Source organism: Aedes aegypti, chromosome 2, assembly GCF_002204515.2.
Source record: "Aedes aegypti strain LVP_AGWG chromosome 2, AaegL5.0 Primary Assembly, whole genome shotgun sequence".
NCBI classification, from domain to species: Eukaryota; Metazoa; Arthropoda; class Insecta; order Diptera; family Culicidae; genus Aedes; species Aedes aegypti.
This window is the reverse complement of record NC_035108.1, coordinates 15,559,832-15,579,679: the sequence shown is the minus strand read 5'-3', so window position 1 is coordinate 15,579,679 and position 19,848 is coordinate 15,559,832. Positions and strand designations below refer to the sequence as shown.

The following is a 19,848-nucleotide window of genomic DNA, read 5'->3' as shown; positions in this document are numbered from 1 at the left end:
TTTTGAAACGGTAACCCAAACTAAAGAAAATAATTCAAATTTTCAAGTAGTAGCTCACAAGAAGACATCGCTGCAATTGTACTTTCGTCAATCTGCTTGTTTACTGTCAATTAAATTGATCTCTTTCCCCTAAAGAGTTTAAGTGCTTGCTGTGTTTAGTTTCCTCTATGCGGAGATTGCTCTCTGCGCGTTATTTCCGCAAAGCAATCCAAATTTTTAATTTCCCCGCAATATGTGAGAATTTTGAAAAGAATTTCTAGTAGGGTCGATATACCAAAAGCCGCATAGCTAAGAACAAATATTCATATAAAATCGAAAAATAACGCTAGAGTCATTATTTTTACATCATCTGAAAGCAGCTTTTTATCTTGGTTTTGTAGGAAAAATATGAAAACTACGAAAACTCATATGTTTGTACAGTCATCTCTCCCTTACTCGATATTGATGGGACCATCGAGTTAGGGAGGTATCAAGTTACAGAACCCAAAAGCATTTATTATCGCTTGTGCCACTAAAGGAACAAATGTGCCTATAGTAGCACTATTTCTAATTTTTATTCCTATAGTAGCACTAGCACCACGGCGTTGGCAAAATACAAATCAAAAATGTATTTTTACAAAACTTTTATATTTTTCCTTCAAAATGTGGGTCAAAAGCTTTCGTTTGATGTATGAAAAGTTTTTAATTTATCAATAATTTCGTAAAATATATATATATATATATATATATACAGCTACAGCATCCTGAATTTCATGTCAAACAATATTTTGAAACGTTTAATAGCGAACCGACCGTAAAAAGCCACTAGTGCGACTATAGGGGACTGTCTGCTAAAGGAACACTGACCCTAAATAACTGGAAAAATAAAAAATAAAATATATTTCAAGAAGAACTTCTACGAATGATTTGAAACACTGCCTCGAAAGTTTCAGTAAAAACCTAGAACATAATCTTAAAAGAACTCTACACATAGTAAAATGGTTGGAAAAAATGGAAAAATGGTGTCTTTCAGAATTTCTGGAATGTATTTTCTCGAAGGTTTCCACTAGAATCGTAATGCCTGATTCATCCTCCCTCACTTTTCCAAATACAAATTGAGCTTGAAACGTTCCGGAACAGCAGTGCATTTGAATTAGAGGGCACACTCAGCGCACAATTCCCAAAAACAACCGAAACTCTAATGCCATGTGCTCGCGATTATTCCTCGCACTTATCACAATCACTGTTTACGTAACCCAACGCTGAGATAACACCGGCGAGAAACCGATGCACATAATGCTGTAGATGCGGCCGGCCGGCTTGAATCATGCGTTCTTCCATTTCTTAATTCCAAGATGAGGAAAGGTCATCATCGCTGGCGACTGCAACTGGAGCCCGTCGCTATCAACACCCCATTCATAGAAAGTCTGGGAAGGGTACCGGAACCGATGGTGGATCACATGAGCTCAAAAATTCTTATAACGAAAAAATTTATGAATGATCTTTTCACGGCAATCGATACAGTAAATAAAAAGAGTGATAGAATTATTTGTCGTGCATAAAATCGCAACAACTAGCATCGTTCGAATGATGTATAAAGATTAGCTCTAGAGGACTTTTCTTTATTTTTATATGTAGGTACCTCACATTTGAAATACTGCTTCCATCAGTTCATCCACTACTGGACACGACGGAAAATACTGGTGTGCAAGGAACCTATTTTTATTTTTTTGCGAAAAGTTTATTATTTATATGACTTACTGATAAGATTAAATGCAGAAATTTGGAAAATCGAATAAACTAAGCGATCTTTCCGACAAAATATAGTACACATGTCGCTTTTATCGAAAATATACGTTCTATTCTACAATTCAATTTACTAGTACATTCACAATAATAGGTAAGGGCACCCTATAGGAAAGAAAAGCTTTATCTTGACAAATACAACCGAGTAATTCTATGTGCTGGTATTGTTCTTAATTTAGGCTTATTTTAAAAGCCCCTTGACCTTTCAAAATCAAGTTCTATATTGATTAATGACTGGTAAGTGAATCCTTCGTCTATAGTGTACCACTTAAACTGCACGTTAGGGTCACATGTCTAGGAATGCAGCTCACACACTTCGAAAAGCCGGTTGCGTTACACAATCACATACGAACTGTACGCCGTTTTGGCTTTTCTGTCCCTAAACATGAATTTCGATATCGATTGCGTGAATAATGGTAATATCGATAAACTCAAGAGCCTAAGCTCATGGAAATCAACACAATACCACCCGCATTCCTTCAGAAAATTCGCGTTTAAATCTCAATCCATCAGACGGCCATCTAACGAGCCGGATGGAGAAAAATCCGAAAATAGCATCGCGCCCTCGAGACCGAAATTCAATTTGCCGGCATTTCGAAAATCCCACACGAAATTATTCAATTGCAAAATGGCAATTTCATGGCTAATCTCTCGGTGTTCCTTCGGGCGGTGGACTTCGTCGAGTCAGCGCTCAAGGTCATCGGGAGGTCACTTTTGTCTACGGGGTGCTCGCTTTTCAATTCTGAACCGGCGACGAGCAGATAACACACATTTCTGCATCCCGGCCAAATCCAGAATCCCGGTAAAGCAGAGAAGGATAGAAATGGAAAAGATATACAAAAGAATGCAAAACTTACTCGACATGTATGCTGCTTTCGGACGATGGCGGTGGTGTGAAACCTTTTCCTTCTTCGGCTAACCAAACGATACACGAACAGAAGTACCAAAAGAAAGTACGGATAAAATCCTCACAACCGGGGAGACACTGTCGAAGTAGGCACGGATCTAGTCGTCCACTTTTGCTTTTTCTACACTCACTCAAATCGGCGATACCTTTGACGACACGCACTCAATATTCCTTTTCCTTTATGGATTCCGAAACGCGAATTTCACAGCTCACTAGATGTTCGACCGAAGCTGGCTGATAGCTGTTCAACACTGAAATGAGAAATCTCGCGGCAGACGTCGCTCGCTCGCTAGCTAGCTTACTTCACTCTTCTTCACGACGCGGTGCACCTTGCTTCTTCAGGCCACTTTCACCCTTGATTTTGATGGATGCACGGGAAGGAAGCACGCGGTTGGCGCTCTATGAGGGCGGTGGTTAGACAAAAACATGCACAAGGAAGGAGTGCGAGCTAAAAATAAATCAAACGGCGCGACACTGCGAATCGACACGACGGCGACGGCAGATGGGCGATATTTGCGTAAGTCCAGCGGAAATCTAAACGCCGCAAGTGCACAGATATTGATGCCCACACAGCCTCCGGACTCTCAGCCAGCACACTTTGATGAAGACCTGCGAGGATCTGATTTTGACTGACTGCACTATAGAACACAACAGAAAAGCGTCCTGATGCTCCGGAGAAACAGACACGAATGAAGCGCAGCAAGCTGTACCACTGTACCACAACGGTAACCACTCTTGAGTCTTCACAGGTGAGTCTCGATCGAGATCGAGATCGCTCGACGCTCAGCCAGACGACGACGTCCTTGCGTCCTGACACTGGTGAGTGAAGATCACTGCTGAGTGCGGTGAGTGGGCGGGTGAATGAAACTGACGACGGCGGCGTCGGGCGGAGAAGGAGATGCACTTTTCCCTTTAATATTTGCATCGCTTTCTCTCTCATCGCTCTCTTTTAGTCTGCTATTGAACAGGGATGCCAGGTTAGCCAGGTTATCTTGCAATAGAGATAAAAACTATATAGAGAACGAATGTCGCTGGTGATCCCTTTGTTCTCGTACTGAAACATGTTGGGTATATAACTGTCAAACTGCATACTTTTCCACGTTGACACTTATAGGCCAGGAGAAGTGGTTCACCTAGAGTAAATTTATATAATCATTTATTAAGCATTTTTTCACGACCAAATACTGAAAAGTTGTTTTATTATCTTATATTGCAGCTGATACGCCCACATTGTTTCAAATAAATCTGGCGGAATTATTAGGCTACCGGGTTTCCCCGTTAGTTTGACCACATTTAATCTGAACACTTTTTAATCTGTACCCCGCTAATTTGCACATCGTTCAGATTAAAAATGGTTCAAACGTCATTTAGCTCATGGAACGGAGTGAAATGTGATGGAACGGAACGCAGAATCAAAACAAAACAGTGAAAGAGGTAACCAGAAACACGTTTCTAGGGTGACCAGATGTTCAAATTAAAAATGAACCCCGATGGTTTGCATGAGATACCGTTCAAATTAGCGGGGGTGCACGCTATTTATCATGTTTCATCATGTTTAACAACATTTCAATTATTTCCATGTGAAGCCTTCGTTCAGGCGTCGTCCATACAAATTTGGAGAAATTATAAAGCGTGTCGTTGTATATCGAGTTTATTCTACAACTTCAAATTCGCTCTATAAGCATTCAACTCAGCTTTTATTCAACTGCCACAAAATTAATTGAAAACAAATAAATGACAAAAATTTCCTTTACTCTGTGCATCAAATGCAGTGCACACGTTTCTCATGAAATAATAAACACTTTTAATAATTACCTGGATACGGGATTCGAACTCGAGACTTTATGTCAAAAATATAGTTTATTCACACAAAGTGAAAACAGTCTGAAATGATTAATCGAATTTCATGATAAGTTTTAATTTGTTAAAACTTTAATTTAATCGTTCAATAGGGCGATATTCAAAACTGAAAAGGCAATAGATGGCTCTTTTTCAGTGGTAGTAAAAACGAAATCCTGAAGCAAAGAAAGCTCTACGGAAGATGAACTAAACACAAAAAGTTATGTATTCACTTCACACTTGATTTCTAATCACTACTTTTTTGATCCAGTTTCCAAATTGCAAGTAATTTACGTTTTTCATTATTTTCCATACGTTTTGACAGTTCTCCGACTACCATTCTTCCATGCGCTTGTGTTGAAAGTTTGAGAAATTTGAGAATCCAGCGTAGCGCGATCAGTGGGAGGAATACAAACAACAGTGTCGTCGCTCGGCGGCCGGTGAAAGAAACTGAATGTTCGAAAGGTTGTTGCCTGTACTTTTTGCCGCTGGCGCCAACTGTTAGCGATAAAGAACGAAATAAACAGTCGTTACCCTATTGACTATACTGAAATTCATAGATTTCATATATATATATATATATATATATATATATATATATATATATATATATATATATATATATATATATATATATATATATACTAGTGGTCCCGGCAAACTTCGTCTTGCCATCAAGTAGGCTGTTGAAAACGCCATGCAAGTTGCGTGTAGAAAATGACAGATTAGTATTCTTCCGTTTTCCCCACTATCCCGAAGAATTACCTAAACTTTTTTTCGCACAAACACGTCGGAGCTCTGGACGAATTCAACAGTGAAAGAATCATGTAAGTCTAATCACACGTTTTCAAGCCATTTCGTGACATACAAACACCATTCCATTTTTATTTATAGATATGTTTTTAATTAGGTTAACATTTTATTTATAAGTCATTTTTTTGTCTACCTATTAAGCATCATAGAAATAATCCTCTGATGAATATACTTAAATCGTACATATACTTAAAACCAGTAGGCGTGTGCTTTAAAAACATGAAATTGCTCAAAGCAGTGAAGTAAATTTTATTAATACTTGATTATTTCCGCGCACGTTTTCAATTCGGTATGCTTTTTGAGCTCATATTTGGCCACAATATGCATCGTGATGACGTTGGTAAATGCATCGCGTACCTACAAAAAATAAAAAAAAATAGACCCCTTCATGTAGTCCTTACCCAAGTAACCTCTAAGTCGATTTAAAAGCAATGTCAACAGGGCCAATTGAAACTATATCGTAATTAAGGGCTACTTTAGAACCACTTTTGGCGAATTATTCGGCTACTCTTACGTTTCCGTTTCTGTTGTCTTACACTGTTTCTGAAACTAATTGGAAGCCCTCATCTGCTCATATCATACAACCTAGACTTAATCCGCGACGTAGCAATCATTTGTTCTAGGGTTTCAACAGTGGCATTCATGGTTTGGGGAACTGCATGCTTATACACGATCAAAATATTATATAACCTTTTTTGCGTTTTTTTTTTCTACCCATAATCTTCTATTATCTACATTACTCAAAACACAAACTTTAAGTGCAATAACAGGTTTTTATTAAGCGGAAATTAATTTTATTCAATTGAAAGAATATACTAAGCTATGGTAGCTGCTATGCAGCTTGCATTAAACACGTAAGCATCTTAAAAGCTACCAATTGTTCTAAGGGCATACTTGCTTTACTGTTTATTGCACATAAAACGAAAGTTAATAGGGCGTCTGTACCAGTGATAGAGGCAATAGTAACGGGTTGAGGAAAAAAATCGCCAAGAAATAACTACGCTTTCAAAAAAACACCTAGTCCATTATTGTTCCAGTAACAGCAGGGCTGGTTACCTTAAGTCAAAAATAGTGACCACAATCATTAAACGACGATGCAAGAAACTTTTTGACTGATCGACCTCAGGTCGAGCATTATTGAAAACAAAATTTGATTTTTTTTTTTTACTTTTTTGTATCTACAAACTGTTTTTCTATGAACATAAAATATAAAAAATTATGTAACCAGCTTACCCGACGTGGCTAGCCACGTTCCAACAAAATTTTAAAGAAAACTAAGTATAATCTTTCAAATCGCATGATACTGAGACCGCAAAATCGCCTAAATTTATGCTCTGGCCATCATGTGCATCATCGAGCATGTGGCCTCAATACTGTTGTAGTGTTCTAATCTGAAATAATTCTAGCCTTATATGCTGTTGTATTTTTTCTTTTGCTGTGAAATATTTCAAAAGTTCCAGATGATTCTATGAATTAGAGAGTTGAACCCAAGTAACCATGGAGCATTATATCATTGCATATATAATGTAGCTGCATTGCCGTAAGCCTACCATTAAAGTAGTTTAGAAGTGGAAAAGGGCCCTTTTACAGTTGCACTAATGCAAAAACGACGATAAAGCAATGAAGCAGGGTAATATCGAGTCATGGAACAGGAATGTTTTGGAAAGCTGTTTTAAGGGATCATCATAGTAAGCATACAATTTTGTTTCAATATGCATCTATGAGTCGATATCGAGTCATTGTCATCTCATTCATGTTTATCTTGCTTTGAAATATGTCGAACTCGTTCTTGTATCTGAGTTGGAACTGGAGAAACCCGTTTCACATTTTCAACTAAAACCCGAATCAAGTTCGACCGAATTACAATTTGCTTGAAGTTGATTTGTTCACGTTTTAGTCAATAACCAAATTCCTAAACAGACAACAATAATGAAGGGTTCGAGAATATTCCATAAATTGGAATGAACAATATTCCAGAGAACTCCAGAATAATCTATCAAAGAGTCATTGTAGTGCTCCACAATTTGCAATTGTAATGTTCTCATATTAAAATGGACCATTGTAGTGCTCTTAAATTGCTGTTGTAGTGTTTAACGAAACTTTTCAATGAAACATTCCATAGCGTTACTGACAGACATACAACTCTGGGATTATATATATATGATGATAATGAAATAGGTTCTAAAATACAACATCCAATTATCATCATTTGCCATTTAGGATTCAACTACATCTTTCAGTCCTCTTTGGAGATTTGGAAAAGTGTTGCAAGGGTCTTATTTCACAACCCATGGAGAAATAAATTTTGAGACCATCAATACGATTTCGCTCTGATTATAACAATGATAATGACTTTACCGATCACATATTTAATTTTGTTTTGCCTAAAAAGAACATTCAATTACAGTGGGAATTCGCTCGTTGGGGGTCCGCTACATGGAATGACTCGATGGTTGGATGTTCGCTGGTTGGAAAATATTCCAACTAAAAAGCACTCAAATGTCAACCGAAAATGTCAAATTGACTTTGACGTCTGAGTACCGTCGCATTGCAGTCTCCATATATAGAACAAATGCGTATGTATATGTGCGTTTCGTGACGATTTGCTCTCCAGATGCGTAAGTGTGGAGCATTTTCACCACCTGTCAGTTGTTCCAACTAACGGATCGGATTCGCTAGATGGAAGGCAGTCGTGTTCCAACCAGCGAATCCCCGCTGTATTACGTTTTGTGATTTAGGGTACGAACCCATTTTCAGTTCTCTTCGCTTAGATTAGAACGCGTTATCTACCACGTGCACATACAATGTGTCCTATAAATTCATCTATTTTATCAAAGTAATTTTGACAGTTGATTTTGTAAGAACGAAATTTCGCTTATTGCTGTAAAATAATCAAACAAAAGATCAACGTTGCGTTGAGATTTATTCAAGAAACCATCTGAGATTTTTTGAGCCTATTTGAACTAAACATTTGAGATTCAACCCTGAATATTCCTAGCCTCTCTTCGAAAATCTTCCTAAAATCTATAGAGGATATTTTTAGAATTCTTCTGAGATTCTTCCCAAAACACTTCAGGGAGTCTTCCCATAATCGTTCTGGAAGTCTTCTCAGAATCTGTGTGGGAGACTTTCCAGAATCTTTCTGGGAAATTTCCCAGAATCATTCTGGGAGTCTTCCCAATTTTTCAGAGAGGATATTGCAGTCAGCTTCCCAGATATCTGCTAGGATTATCCCCTCATTCGTTCTGGGATTCTTCCCAAAATCCCTCAGGGAGTCTTCCCAAAATCCTTCTGTGAGTCTTCCCGCAATCGTTTTGGGAACCTTCCCAGAATCCGCATTAAAAAAATTCTTCATAGAGTCGTCATGGGTTTCATCTTTGAATATTTCTCGGAGTCTTACCAGAATCTTTCTGGGAGTCTTTATGGAATCCTTTTTTAAGTTTATTCTGAATAGGGTCCTAAAGCCCTGTCTCAATTTTATTACCAAACGCTTAAGTTTAGGGCAGAAACACATGTTAACTCAAGTTTTAAATGATTTTCATTGGTTTAAGTATAAAAAACATTTTTTTTTATGATTTTTGAGATTTTGTCACACCCCTTGGTTTAAACTCGAATTTTGGGTATATTTTGTTTTCCGTGTCCCTTCCGAAATGTCAGATAGGAACAACCCCAGTGTTAAAACTATATGCCCTGTAGCATTTTTGTCGAAAAAGTGAATGTCAAACAAGATCACAAGTGTCAAGGTTGATATTTGGAACCATTTTTAAAATTGAAGTTAAAAAATGATATAGCCGTTGTTTGAACGGGAAAACTTGCTAAAGTAGTTGCAAGAACATGCTATTTCGTATTATTGAATAAAAACGAGAATTCATTAAACATTTAAGGACCCAATTCTTCTGGATTCCTTCAAAGAATCCTTCAGGGAGTCTTCTCAGATTCCTTCTAGGAATCTTCCCAGAATCTTCCTGCAAGAATTCGCAGAATTAGGTTGTTTAGCGGTATTCAGTGTTTTTTTTTTTACATATTCTGAATCTACGTTAAAAATAAACTGGAACCTAAGGTATTAAATTTTTCGGAGCCCTCTCAGAATTCTTCTGGGAGTTCTCCCAGAACCCTTCTGGGTGTCTTCCCAGAATCTTTTCTGGAAATCTTCCCAGAATCATCCTGAAAGTCTTTCCAAAATTCTTATGGGAGTCTTTCCAAATTTTTTCTAGGTTTGCTTCCAGAATACCTACTGGGATTTTTATGTGAATCCTTTTAGGATTTTTCCGAGAATGTTTCTAAGATTCTTCCCAAAATCGTTTTTTAAGTCAGATCCATTTTATGAGTCTTCCCAGAATGAAGTAATTTGTGATTTGTAATTTTATAGTTCACGAAGTTTTTGAAGTTGCAAATGTATCAAACACATACCGCGGTTCTAATGTCATAGTAATTAAACATATCGGTACAAGTATATAAAAAAATTGAGAAATGTGCACGTCTGCCTGAGCTAGCCAATGGACATGCTCCATATCAACTGCAGCGATTTGCAGTAGACAGGATGTCCCGGGCCAATTCTCGCTCAGAAACATGTTGGGTACATAAGTGTCAAACTGCATGCATTTTCGCGTTGACATTTATAGCCCCGCCTATCTCCGCCAGCAAAAGATATTCCTACTGCGACGCCAGCGACATTCTTCTTCTATGGTTTATTACAAGATTATTATAATGACAGGTTTACCGATCTTAGCAGTCAGTGGGTGCGCGGTGTGGTTAGCTGCGGGGATGGCGGAAGTTACAGCTGGCGAGTTGGCTAGCTGGCGGGTTTGTGTACTCAACCGTTTCTATGGGGTTGTTAGGGAATGTTTATTCCAACAAACATAAACACAGTGAAATAAAAATTTTCTCCAGCATTTTGTCGCGAATCAAATTTTCGTCTTAAATGTAGTATTCCGGTGTTTTGTGTCGAAGAAAAGCGGATAATTTGAAAATTGGTTTACAATTGCATGTAATGCATGTAAATGTGGAAATTTCGAATAGTGCAGCGGGTGAGAGCCACCCACCACCGATGGTCTACCGATGAAAGTGAGGATGCGCCACGGTGTCGCCGTCTGACGATGACGGTATTCTTGTAACTTTATCTCGTAAGTTAAGTCATTCTACTATCAGCGCATTACACAGTGAAGTAAATTCAGATACTTTGCCGCGTATACCACACAGATGTGGGTGTAAAAGAAACATTCTATACCTACTTTGTCACGCCATGCATCTGATATCCAAACAGCCAAAACAAACTCGCCAGCTGTTACTTGGCATTTCAAAATGGCGGAATGGGAAATCTGACACATTGGGCTACCTCCCTTCTAGATACCTTGGTTTATTACTTCTATAGAGCTTAGTGACATTTGAACACACGTACACTGTGAACTCGTCATTACTCTTTAATGTGTGAAATCTACCCATTATTTTCTGGTGTATGAAACGTCAAAATAACGGGTAGTTTATTTTTTCACATAATGGGTATTTTGTGCCCTTTTATTTGTTCCGGTCATGTACTCTTTAATGGGTGAAAAATTCCTTGCAATTTATAATATAGCTAAATTCTCCATCAGAACAATGTTAAGTATATACACATGTGTTTATTATTAATAGTTAGAAACATTATCAGAAATGAGTATAAATCTAAGGTAGGTTTATTAAATATTTTTTCTGTAATGTTCTGATTTGATAAACAATCAATTTTACAGGATGCTTTAATTGCCGACTAAATACCTTCACTCAAGATAAAGTTCCTATTTGATTCATGTGTCAACCTACATGGATTTTTGCAATGGGGGTTTGCACATGGAGAGTATGTGCGAAGTCAATACACTATCGCCAAAGTTTCTTTTCATTGAAAGCATGATTAACTCAAATGTAATCAATGGACCTAACACATACATTTCATGTTTCACTTTTATCGAATGCATTTAAGATACACATTACTTGAAGGGGTGATTTTCTTCATGGATCAGAGATATTCTGAATAAAATCACAACTAACTTCCGAACTTTTAAAAAGTTGGAATTTGTTAGTGGTTCCGATGAAATAATATATTAAATATTGTGGTAGCTGTACAACCGATACAGTCTGGTAGACAATCGTCATCAGGTGATGATTGTCTACCTGGTTGTGTCGTTTCATGTAGCATTGTTACTGGCTACCTTTTCCGGTACCGTAATCCGGGGTAACATTGATCAGTTTTTAGGATATTTCTTGAATATTTCATTCAAAAATGTTAATGTTGTGAGTTTTATATTTTTAAAACAAGTACTGCCACCCATAGCTCGTGACTATATACAGTAGTTTGTTTTTTGAAAGATTTAAGCATGTTTGAATAAATGTTTTAAGTGATTTTTTGATTCATGTGATATGGGGTAACATTGATCACCCATGTAAACAACGTTCGGTTATATTGAAAATGTCGTTACTTACATAAATCATGGCCCATTAAGTCGAATATGATGTCGAAACGCTTACATCTCATTTACTTTTTGAGTTATTTTAAAATTAAAAACACCTCGAACAGCGGAATACGCCTAAAGGTAGGCAATTTACTAAGGGAATTCTACATTCTTAACAGTAATTTGGTAATGTTGCCTAATTGAACATACTTATAAAATTTTTGACAACGGAATCGTTTTTGGCGATGCCATTTTTAGTGAGAACCGTATTTTCCTTGCTCATATCGCTTGCAGAACTTATGTGAGACATGCATCTTTGGTAGTGTCATCCTTAACCATTGAAATCATTGTTTCACAAACTTGACAAATTTACGCATAAAGTTAACGCAATTTTTGCAAAAATCTTGATTTTTAATAGCTTATAAGTATAAGAAAGAGAAGCAACATTCATGCTTTGGAAATGTTTCATCAATAAATGACGATACCTACTTATTACGAGATGAGTCGTTCCGATCAATGTTACCCCGCTGATCAATGATACCCCGGATTACGGTACCACAACACTTTCTTCGATTCATATCCTCTATGTTCTCCATTTTAACGTCATATATATTCTATTGCAGTTAAGGACCCTCCTAGTAATCACAACTCCAGAGCGAAACTGCGAAAAGCTTTCCTTCCAGCTGCCATTTTTGTTTACGCAATGTGATTTGAACGGTATAAAGCTTGCACATACGTTAAATGTGACTCAAATGATATGTAAGAGCCACACTAATGTAAGGTATTCGCTAATGATATACTGCTTATATGATACAAATGGAAATAATGAAATAGCTAAATCGAACCAGGTATGTGCAACTGCACATGTATTCCAGGGAGCTGTTTTCTTGAGTGTTGCATGATGCATTGTCCCACCAATAACAGGGAGCCCCATTTTCCAGGCCAGCTAATTCTCGAGCAAATTCACGTTTAATTAAAGATTCGCCAGCATCGGAACATTGTTGATATAGTATTTAATAAAAAGTTTTTATGTATACAAGAGTCTAATGTCGATTATTCTATGAAAATAAATATCCAAATTAAATTGAATTTCCATATTTGAAAAAGAGTAAATTTTACTCTGTTTCTCAATTTATTAGTTTGGCATAGTGGGTAAAATTCACTCGTCGATCTGACGTACAAGCCGTTTATACTTTAATGAGTAAAGGCCCTTTACTCTTTTTATGAGTTAAACTAGTTTCTCTCAAAAAGGGTACTTTTTTACCCTTTAAAGAGTACTTTGGTCTTACAGTGTAGACTAACATACGCTCGTCATACACAGTGGGTGATATGAATAAAAAACTTTGAACTTTACTACATGTAGCATCTACTCAAAAACAAAATCCACAAAGTTTACTACACGTTTGGTATGAATAAAAAACTTTTCGAACATGTAGTACTTACTACTTTCGAACATGAGCAGTGACTGAAGCTGCACGTTAAGAAATTTCCATTCAGAGTGCAGAGTGATTCTGCACGTAAAGAACAATCTATTCAGAGTGACGCCTAAAATTAATACAATCATGCATATGAAGAAAATGCATGGAATCTAATCGATTACGCGACAATTTGCACAAATCATGAAGGTGCTGTTATTTGACAAAATTTGTAGTGTAATTTTGCGATTAGTCTGGTATTCTCTTTATGTCTATGATTTTATGATGATGGTACATCAAAGAATTTTCTGGGTGGTTTTCGGCCTTCGCCAACGCCAGTGATTGATGATTTTTTAAATACTAGCTTAACATCTATGAAGAGATCTTGAGATTACAGCTATCAAATTTGGAACCACATATTTTCTAGCACCAGTACTGAGATTCTGGTGAAATTGCGGTAGAATTTTGATGCTCCCTGTGTGTTTTCTTAACGGCATGTTGAATTCCGGAAGTTCTAAGTGTTTCTGCGATATTCTCGTAATTTTGGTGGGGTTTCTGATAGTATCCTTGGAATGTCTAGAACTTAAAATGTCGAGATTTTTATGGGAATTGTAGTGATTCCATTGGTAGTCGTTAGAATTCAATGAGGATCTCCCCTAAAACACCAGGGTTCCCTTTGAAATTATCAAAATTCTTGTCGATTTCACAAAAAATCCCATTGAAATCTAAAAAATATTTACCGACATTCAAATCGTTTATATTAAAGCTTTGCTTTGAAATTCCAACGGAACTGGAGATCATCGGAATCTTAAAGGTTTTTACAATAATTACGAAGATTGATTTTCAGAATTACAAATATTCACACAATAATTCGCAGGAATCCCACCACAATCTCATAGATTCTTACAAAAATACCGTCTCAAAGATACCCACAGAATTCCAAGAGATTAATATTCGGAATCCCATTCCCACCCCAATTCTAGAGTTTTTACCAGATTCCTAATATTTCCGCAATATTCCTAGAATGGTATTTAAACTTCCAGAATTATCATAAAAAATCCGACATCCCTATCGGAATCCCAAAGTTCCTACAGGAATTCCGGAATTCAAAAGAAAATCTGAGATGTCAGAGTTTACAAGTAAAATTCCAAATTACATTATAAATATCTGAATTCCTACCGACATCCTAAAATTCATAGAAAATAACATAATTATCGTAATGCCAGAATTCACACAAATATTACAAATTGCTACTGCCGGTAATCTTACCGGAATCTCAGCATTGGCGGGGCGAATGTTTTCGTAACCTCAGAATTCCTATGCAAAACTCAAAATACCTTCTGAAATATCAAAACTCATATCGTTTTCCCATGATTTTTACTCAAAAGTAAATTATTCCATTCAATTCCGCAATCTCAAAGCATGTGTAGCAACCTCTGAAGCTAACTACCAGTAGCTTTGTAGTAAATGCTACCTTTATTCATAGCAATGCGTTGTTTGTACACGGAAAAAAATTCTGTAGTAAAAATAACTATTTTAGCTGACTACGCCCATTCTTAAAACTACCATGGAAATTCAGACCAATTTACTATGTTTACGGTACACCCCACCGCATTACTGGTACATTTGACAGAAATAATTTACAACAATCTGATTTCAACTACAGACATGGTAAAATCAAGCGCATTTCTGGTCTGCTGAAAATTGCCGGTGCGAGCGCTTAAGTTAACCCCCTAAAATGGTAGTTTTTACCGCACATTTTTTTTGCGTGTAGTATGTTCGAAAGGTGTAGAAAGGAAAATGACACAAACATGTTCCACTCGTGTTCCACATATAGCGTTTACTACCGAGAATGTAGTAAACTCAACTTTACTACATTTTATTCATACGGCCCAGTTTGTTTTTGTTTTCCTCAAAGAAACTTGCATACACTTTCCAGACTCATCAAAATGCATATGGAAATATTACCCAATTCGAAAAATTTACACCCGGTTTCTGGGTGTTTTTCTAGACTGAGTGCATATTGTTTTCCTCTAAGGTTCACAACTACATCTACACTAGGGCACCCATACCATTGGGCGTGATAACCACTATTCCCGGGCCCGATCCATCTGATCCAATCGATCCAATCGAGCCCTCTGTCACCATAGAAGTTGGTGTCTCCATCGATGTCGATAGCCTGGCTTGAGCGATCGGAATTCACAATCAATTGTTTCAGATATGTGCGTGATTGGTTCAAATTATTTAAGATTCTTTTTTCAGGTCAGGTCTCTTTTCAGACAACCTTGTGGTTCCTCCGGAATTCTTTAAGAAATCATGTAGAATTACGTAATTTCAGCAAATTATACATTACCTCAAATTATTGCTATCGGCTGACACCCCTGCTTGTTATAACTGTGAGAGGAGAGGAAAACTGCATTTGAAGAGAATAAAATTTTGACAGAAAAGTGCATTCCTCCTACCCCCACAGAAAGTGCATCGTTGTTTTGTTTTGCTGTGCTTGCTAACGATTAATATTTCCCTCGTAGAATTTTTAGATTTATCAATAATATTATCGAAAATGCACTGCACGTTCTGCAAGGAAGGTGCAACCCAATTGACACCGGTAAGAAATTATCAGAAATCGAACTCCATTCATCTTTTCTATAAAAATCGTCATTTTTCCAGCACCACTTATGTAGCTCATGTATAGTTCACCTAGAGGGCTGCAGCCATTCGAATCAGGTAGGGCAGCAAACTACCGGCATGGTGATAATTCCCAAGAAAGAACCAATTCAGGAGGCTGAATGTGATGCATGCTCAGGTCGGTTTCCGGAGGATGATTTACCCGAGCATAGGGCGAAATGTTCGACACGATTGGTGTTCCGATGTGGCCTTTGCAGCGCTAGCTATTTGAGCATGGAAGTACTTTGGAATCATTTGGATTCGCATGAGGTAAAGAGGCTTGGGAGTTGGATGGCTGAAGGGCATTATTAGATAACTAAATCAGGAACTTTTATCCGGTTAATAGGAAGCGAATGGAAGTAAAGATTCGTACTGTAGCGAAGAAAAGGTCAGCTACCGGTTGCATCTGTGCGCTTTGTGTAACGATCAGCGAGGTTATCAGGACGATGATTATTGGGAGCATATTCACGTAAGTGTTAAGTGTATTTCATTCGAAAATCTAAGATACAGAAATCATGCCCTGTTCGAATCTTAACATCATTAAATGACATACTAGCAAGCTTTCATTCGAGACTAATTTTGTTCATATCGATCTATTCTTGCGAACGCACCAATCATTTATGTCGAAAAAGAGAAACAGGTTGGGCAGGCCTGCTCTAGAATTTCACACTAGGATTCACTGCAAGCAGAACAAAGAAGCAAGAGTTACTTAAGAGACCATTTTTATTGAAATAGAGGCTTTAGAGACCTTCCGAAGTACGCCGTCATTGAAATTTGTACGTATCGTTGAAGATGGTTGCTAAATCATGTCACATTTTCGAATTAAAGAAAGTCAGTTGGTATTACACTGAAGCATCTGAAAAAGTATCAGCATAATTTCTGCATATCAGCGCATGTAGTAATACTTTTCCGGATCAATATGAACTGTGAGGACTTAGTTTTATCACCTTGAAATTACGAACTTAGCCTTAAAAATAGAGACTATTTGTAGGCTTGCATCTCTTAATCTTAATTAAATAAGCTGGAATTTTGACCAGACTCCGGGTGTGGACTTGAAAAAGTGGACAGGCTTTATTATAAAATGCTGCTACTCTTACAGGAAGATCATGATGGATTTTATCTCAAATGCGACGAATGCGGGGATAATTTTCGATCGAAAAAGCTACAAACTGATCATGCTTTGAATCAATGTAAGAGTCGACGGACAACGGACGTACCGGATTTACTAGTGAAGCAAGAGTTCATTAGCCTAGATCTTCCAATGCACGTTGATAGATTTGATGATTGCAGTGGAAGCAATGAGGGGTCACCAAATAACCCCGAGAAGGAACCCGAAGGTGATAATATGGAGGTGGAAGAAAAAACAATGGTTGAATTGCCATCGAAAGCGATTGCTGATACGAAATGTCCGCACTGTGAAAAGGAACTACATCGTGCAGCTGCGCTGGCCGTGCACGTCAAAGATTGTCACACGCCAACAAAATGTGATCAATGTGATCTCGTCTTCGAAGGAAGGAGTCGAATGTCGTATCATAAGGTAAAACTTGTTTTATATTGTCTTAGAAGTATGTTACGAGTGTTCCCAAAACCTTTTCCCACAGTCCAAAACTCACCGGACACCAAAGTACGTCTGCCCACACTGTCCGAAAACATTCCACTTGAAGAGTACCTATCAGCCGCATCTGCAAGCCCACCTCAAAGCGGACAGCTATCCGTGTGACATTTGCGAGAGACAGTGCAAGGATCTGCGGTATCTCGCTCAGCACTACAGACGATACCACTATCCGTATGCTCATTTCCAGAAACTGTTTGCGGCTCTAAAAGCACGTGAGCAAGGTGACAACACTGCCATGGATGAGTTTAAAGTCGAGAACGGGGCGATTTTAAAAGAGCAAATCAAGGAAGAAGATACGGAATCAGAATCAGATGGCGAGCAGGTTTCAGCGCGTGATCACAAGGTTCGTAAAAATTTCAGTCATGTAAAATTCCTCAGTGTAATCTTCTATAATCCTCTAATTACAACTTGCGTTTGCAGATCACGTGTAACTCGAATCTTCAAGACATAACTGATGGAAAACCATGTTCGACGGTAGGGTCAATATCCATTAAACCCCCCGATGATCTGAAAACTTCAAAACCAGTTGTACTAAAACCAATCGGCACCGTGTGTCCTTACTGTGATAAAGATTTCAAGAAAACAAAAATCGTAACTGGACACATAGAATGTTGCCATGAGCCAATCGTTTGCGACGTTTGTGGAATAACTTCACATGGCACGACCGAAGCTCGTGACCATAAGGTTTGTTAGTGGCAAATTTTCTCAATGATTGTAACCCAACTGTTTGTTTTTCAACCATTGCAGACGAAAATTCACGCACAAAAATTGTTCGAATGTGTCCACTGTCCGAAGAAGCTCCAAAGCAAGACGTTTTACATCGTCCATCTCACAAAGCATCTGAACGATCGTAAATTTAGTTGCCAAACATGTGGCCACAGGTATAACACGTTGGACAATCTCATCAGTCACTCGTCCAACTTTCACAAGGTTGAGAACGCATGGGTGAAAGTTCATAGCACTTTCAAAGATTGCTACTTACAAGATCCTGAACTTGCCTTCAAACACGGTTTGCAGAAGGATAATATCGCTTTGATAACTGATGAAAGGCACGATCCGGCCACCTCAAACACTTCCAAAACCGCACTGAAGTGTTCCCACTGCACCAGGGTGTTCTACGCCAACTGGAAACTTAACGCTCACTTCTCCGAATGTCACCGGGAAGTCCAGTGTGACATATGCGGGGAAAGTTTTGCCGGAAAGGTACAAGCCCGGTATCACCGTAAGAAGAGTCACACCGATCCGCAGCTCCAGTGTCCCCATTGCGAGGACAAGTTCCACCTGAAGGTACAACTGACGCGGCATTTGACCAAGCACGTGCAGGATAGGAATTTTCCATGTGAGATATGCGGTGCCAGGTTCAAAGATCAGCACTATCTCAATAACCACATTCAACGGATGCACTACTGGAATGAACCGACTAGTGCCGGGGATGAAGGAACCAGTAATGTTGAGTCATTGGATAAAGAGGCTCAGTCATCACAAATAGAATTTGTTACGATCAAGCAGGAGATGGATGAGTCCTAGGTGGTAGCTGTATTTTGGTGGATTTAGATCTTAGTAGTGGGCCACAGCTTATCATTTTACTAGATCTTCAAGGGCGTTGAAGAGTGAAACACAAACTTTAAATAAAGACTTCGCATAACTTTGAGTAGCTCTGTAAAGCTCTCAAGATAATTTTATTTGTTTGAGTTAATACTCCAATTTTCTATTAAGATTTTGCGATTATCAGCAATGCCTGTCTCTCTTTCTCACTCCTCTATTCCTGCATCTGCTGATCCTGGTTGTGTCGTAACAGTATTTTTATTTTTTTTTTCACGAATTTTCAAACCTTCTATGCGGTATCTCTAATAAAGAGAATGAACAGGAGGTTTGAGTATTTTGCACCTTCTTTATTGCTTATTTTGTGACAGATAAAGCGCATGTGGCGGTGAAAGAAATTGCAGTTATGGACTGAGGAATGAAAAATCGCCAAAAATTGCTGAAAGCAATTTAATTTGAATATTGAAGTTAGATTTGACTTATTAAAATTCCAAATAGATCGGCCATTGTACAAGTAAGAAAGAATATGCTGATCGCTTTCTAGAAATTTTATAAACAACAAAATAATAACAATATGAGAGTGATGCTAAGGGCTGCTGATGGCACAATGCGACGCTTTAGGAGATTTTGATACTGATTGAACATTACTATACAGAGCGCAATTCAATCAATGGTGATAACTTTACAAACTTTATCTGTTTTTGCACTGATTGACGGTGCTGATTTATATAAAAATATTTTAAAAATATTTGATATTATTAGTTCATTTGTTTGTGTGATCTAAGTGTTAATAATGGAAAAATTTTACATACCCTTGATAATAATACTTCCCTGATCAGAAATATT

General features: G+C 37.8%; 2 protein-coding genes across 26 annotated transcripts in view; one reads left to right on the top strand and one right to left on the bottom strand.

Annotated features, from left to right (window-relative positions):
• The window catches only part of LOC5565513 (glycogenin-1), a 159,209-nt gene extending 143,656 nt beyond the window's left edge, over positions 1-15,553 (bottom strand). For 5 of the 25 annotated variants that reach the window (XM_021839982.1, XM_021839991.1, XM_021839988.1 and 2 more), the window contains exon 1: positions 2,643-3,528. In XM_021839982.1, the coding sequence (XP_021695674.1) occupies positions 2,643-2,649 (7 nt within the window). In that variant the 5' untranslated portion in view covers positions 2,650-3,528. Of the gene's footprint in view, positions 1-2,642; positions 3,529-15,534 lie in introns of those variants that run through there. The other 20 variants (XM_021839987.1, XM_021839986.1, XM_021839985.1 and 17 more) reach the window with 11 other exon arrangements.
• Positions 15,554-15,640: 87 nt separating this feature from the next.
• On the top strand, positions 15,641-19,142 carry LOC5578222 (zinc finger protein 62). The gene is made up of 7 exons (XM_021840014.1): positions 15,641-15,786; positions 15,849-16,115; positions 16,192-16,314; positions 16,945-17,382; positions 17,447-17,803; positions 17,881-18,144; positions 18,208-19,142. Exons 1-7 carry the CDS (start codon positions 15,742-15,744, stop codon positions 18,985-18,987), a joined length of 2,274 nt encoding a protein of 757 aa, XP_021695706.1. The 5' UTR covers positions 15,641-15,741; the 3' UTR covers positions 18,988-19,142.
• Positions 19,143-19,848: the final 706 nt, after the last annotated feature.

Excerpts from the sequence above, each read along its gene's own strand:
- LOC5578222 (XM_021840014.1), top strand. The coding sequence starts at position 15,742 with ATGCACTGCACGTTCTGCAAGGAAGGTGCAACCCAATTGACACCG. Across the intron at positions 16,116-16,191 it reads ATCATTTGGATTCGCATGAG|GAAGCGAATGGAAGTAAAGA; the intron begins GTAAAGAGGCTT and ends TCCGGTTAATAG. Across the intron at positions 18,145-18,207 it reads CCGAAGCTCGTGACCATAAG|ACGAAAATTCACGCACAAAA; the intron begins GTTTGTTAGTGG and ends CAACCATTGCAG.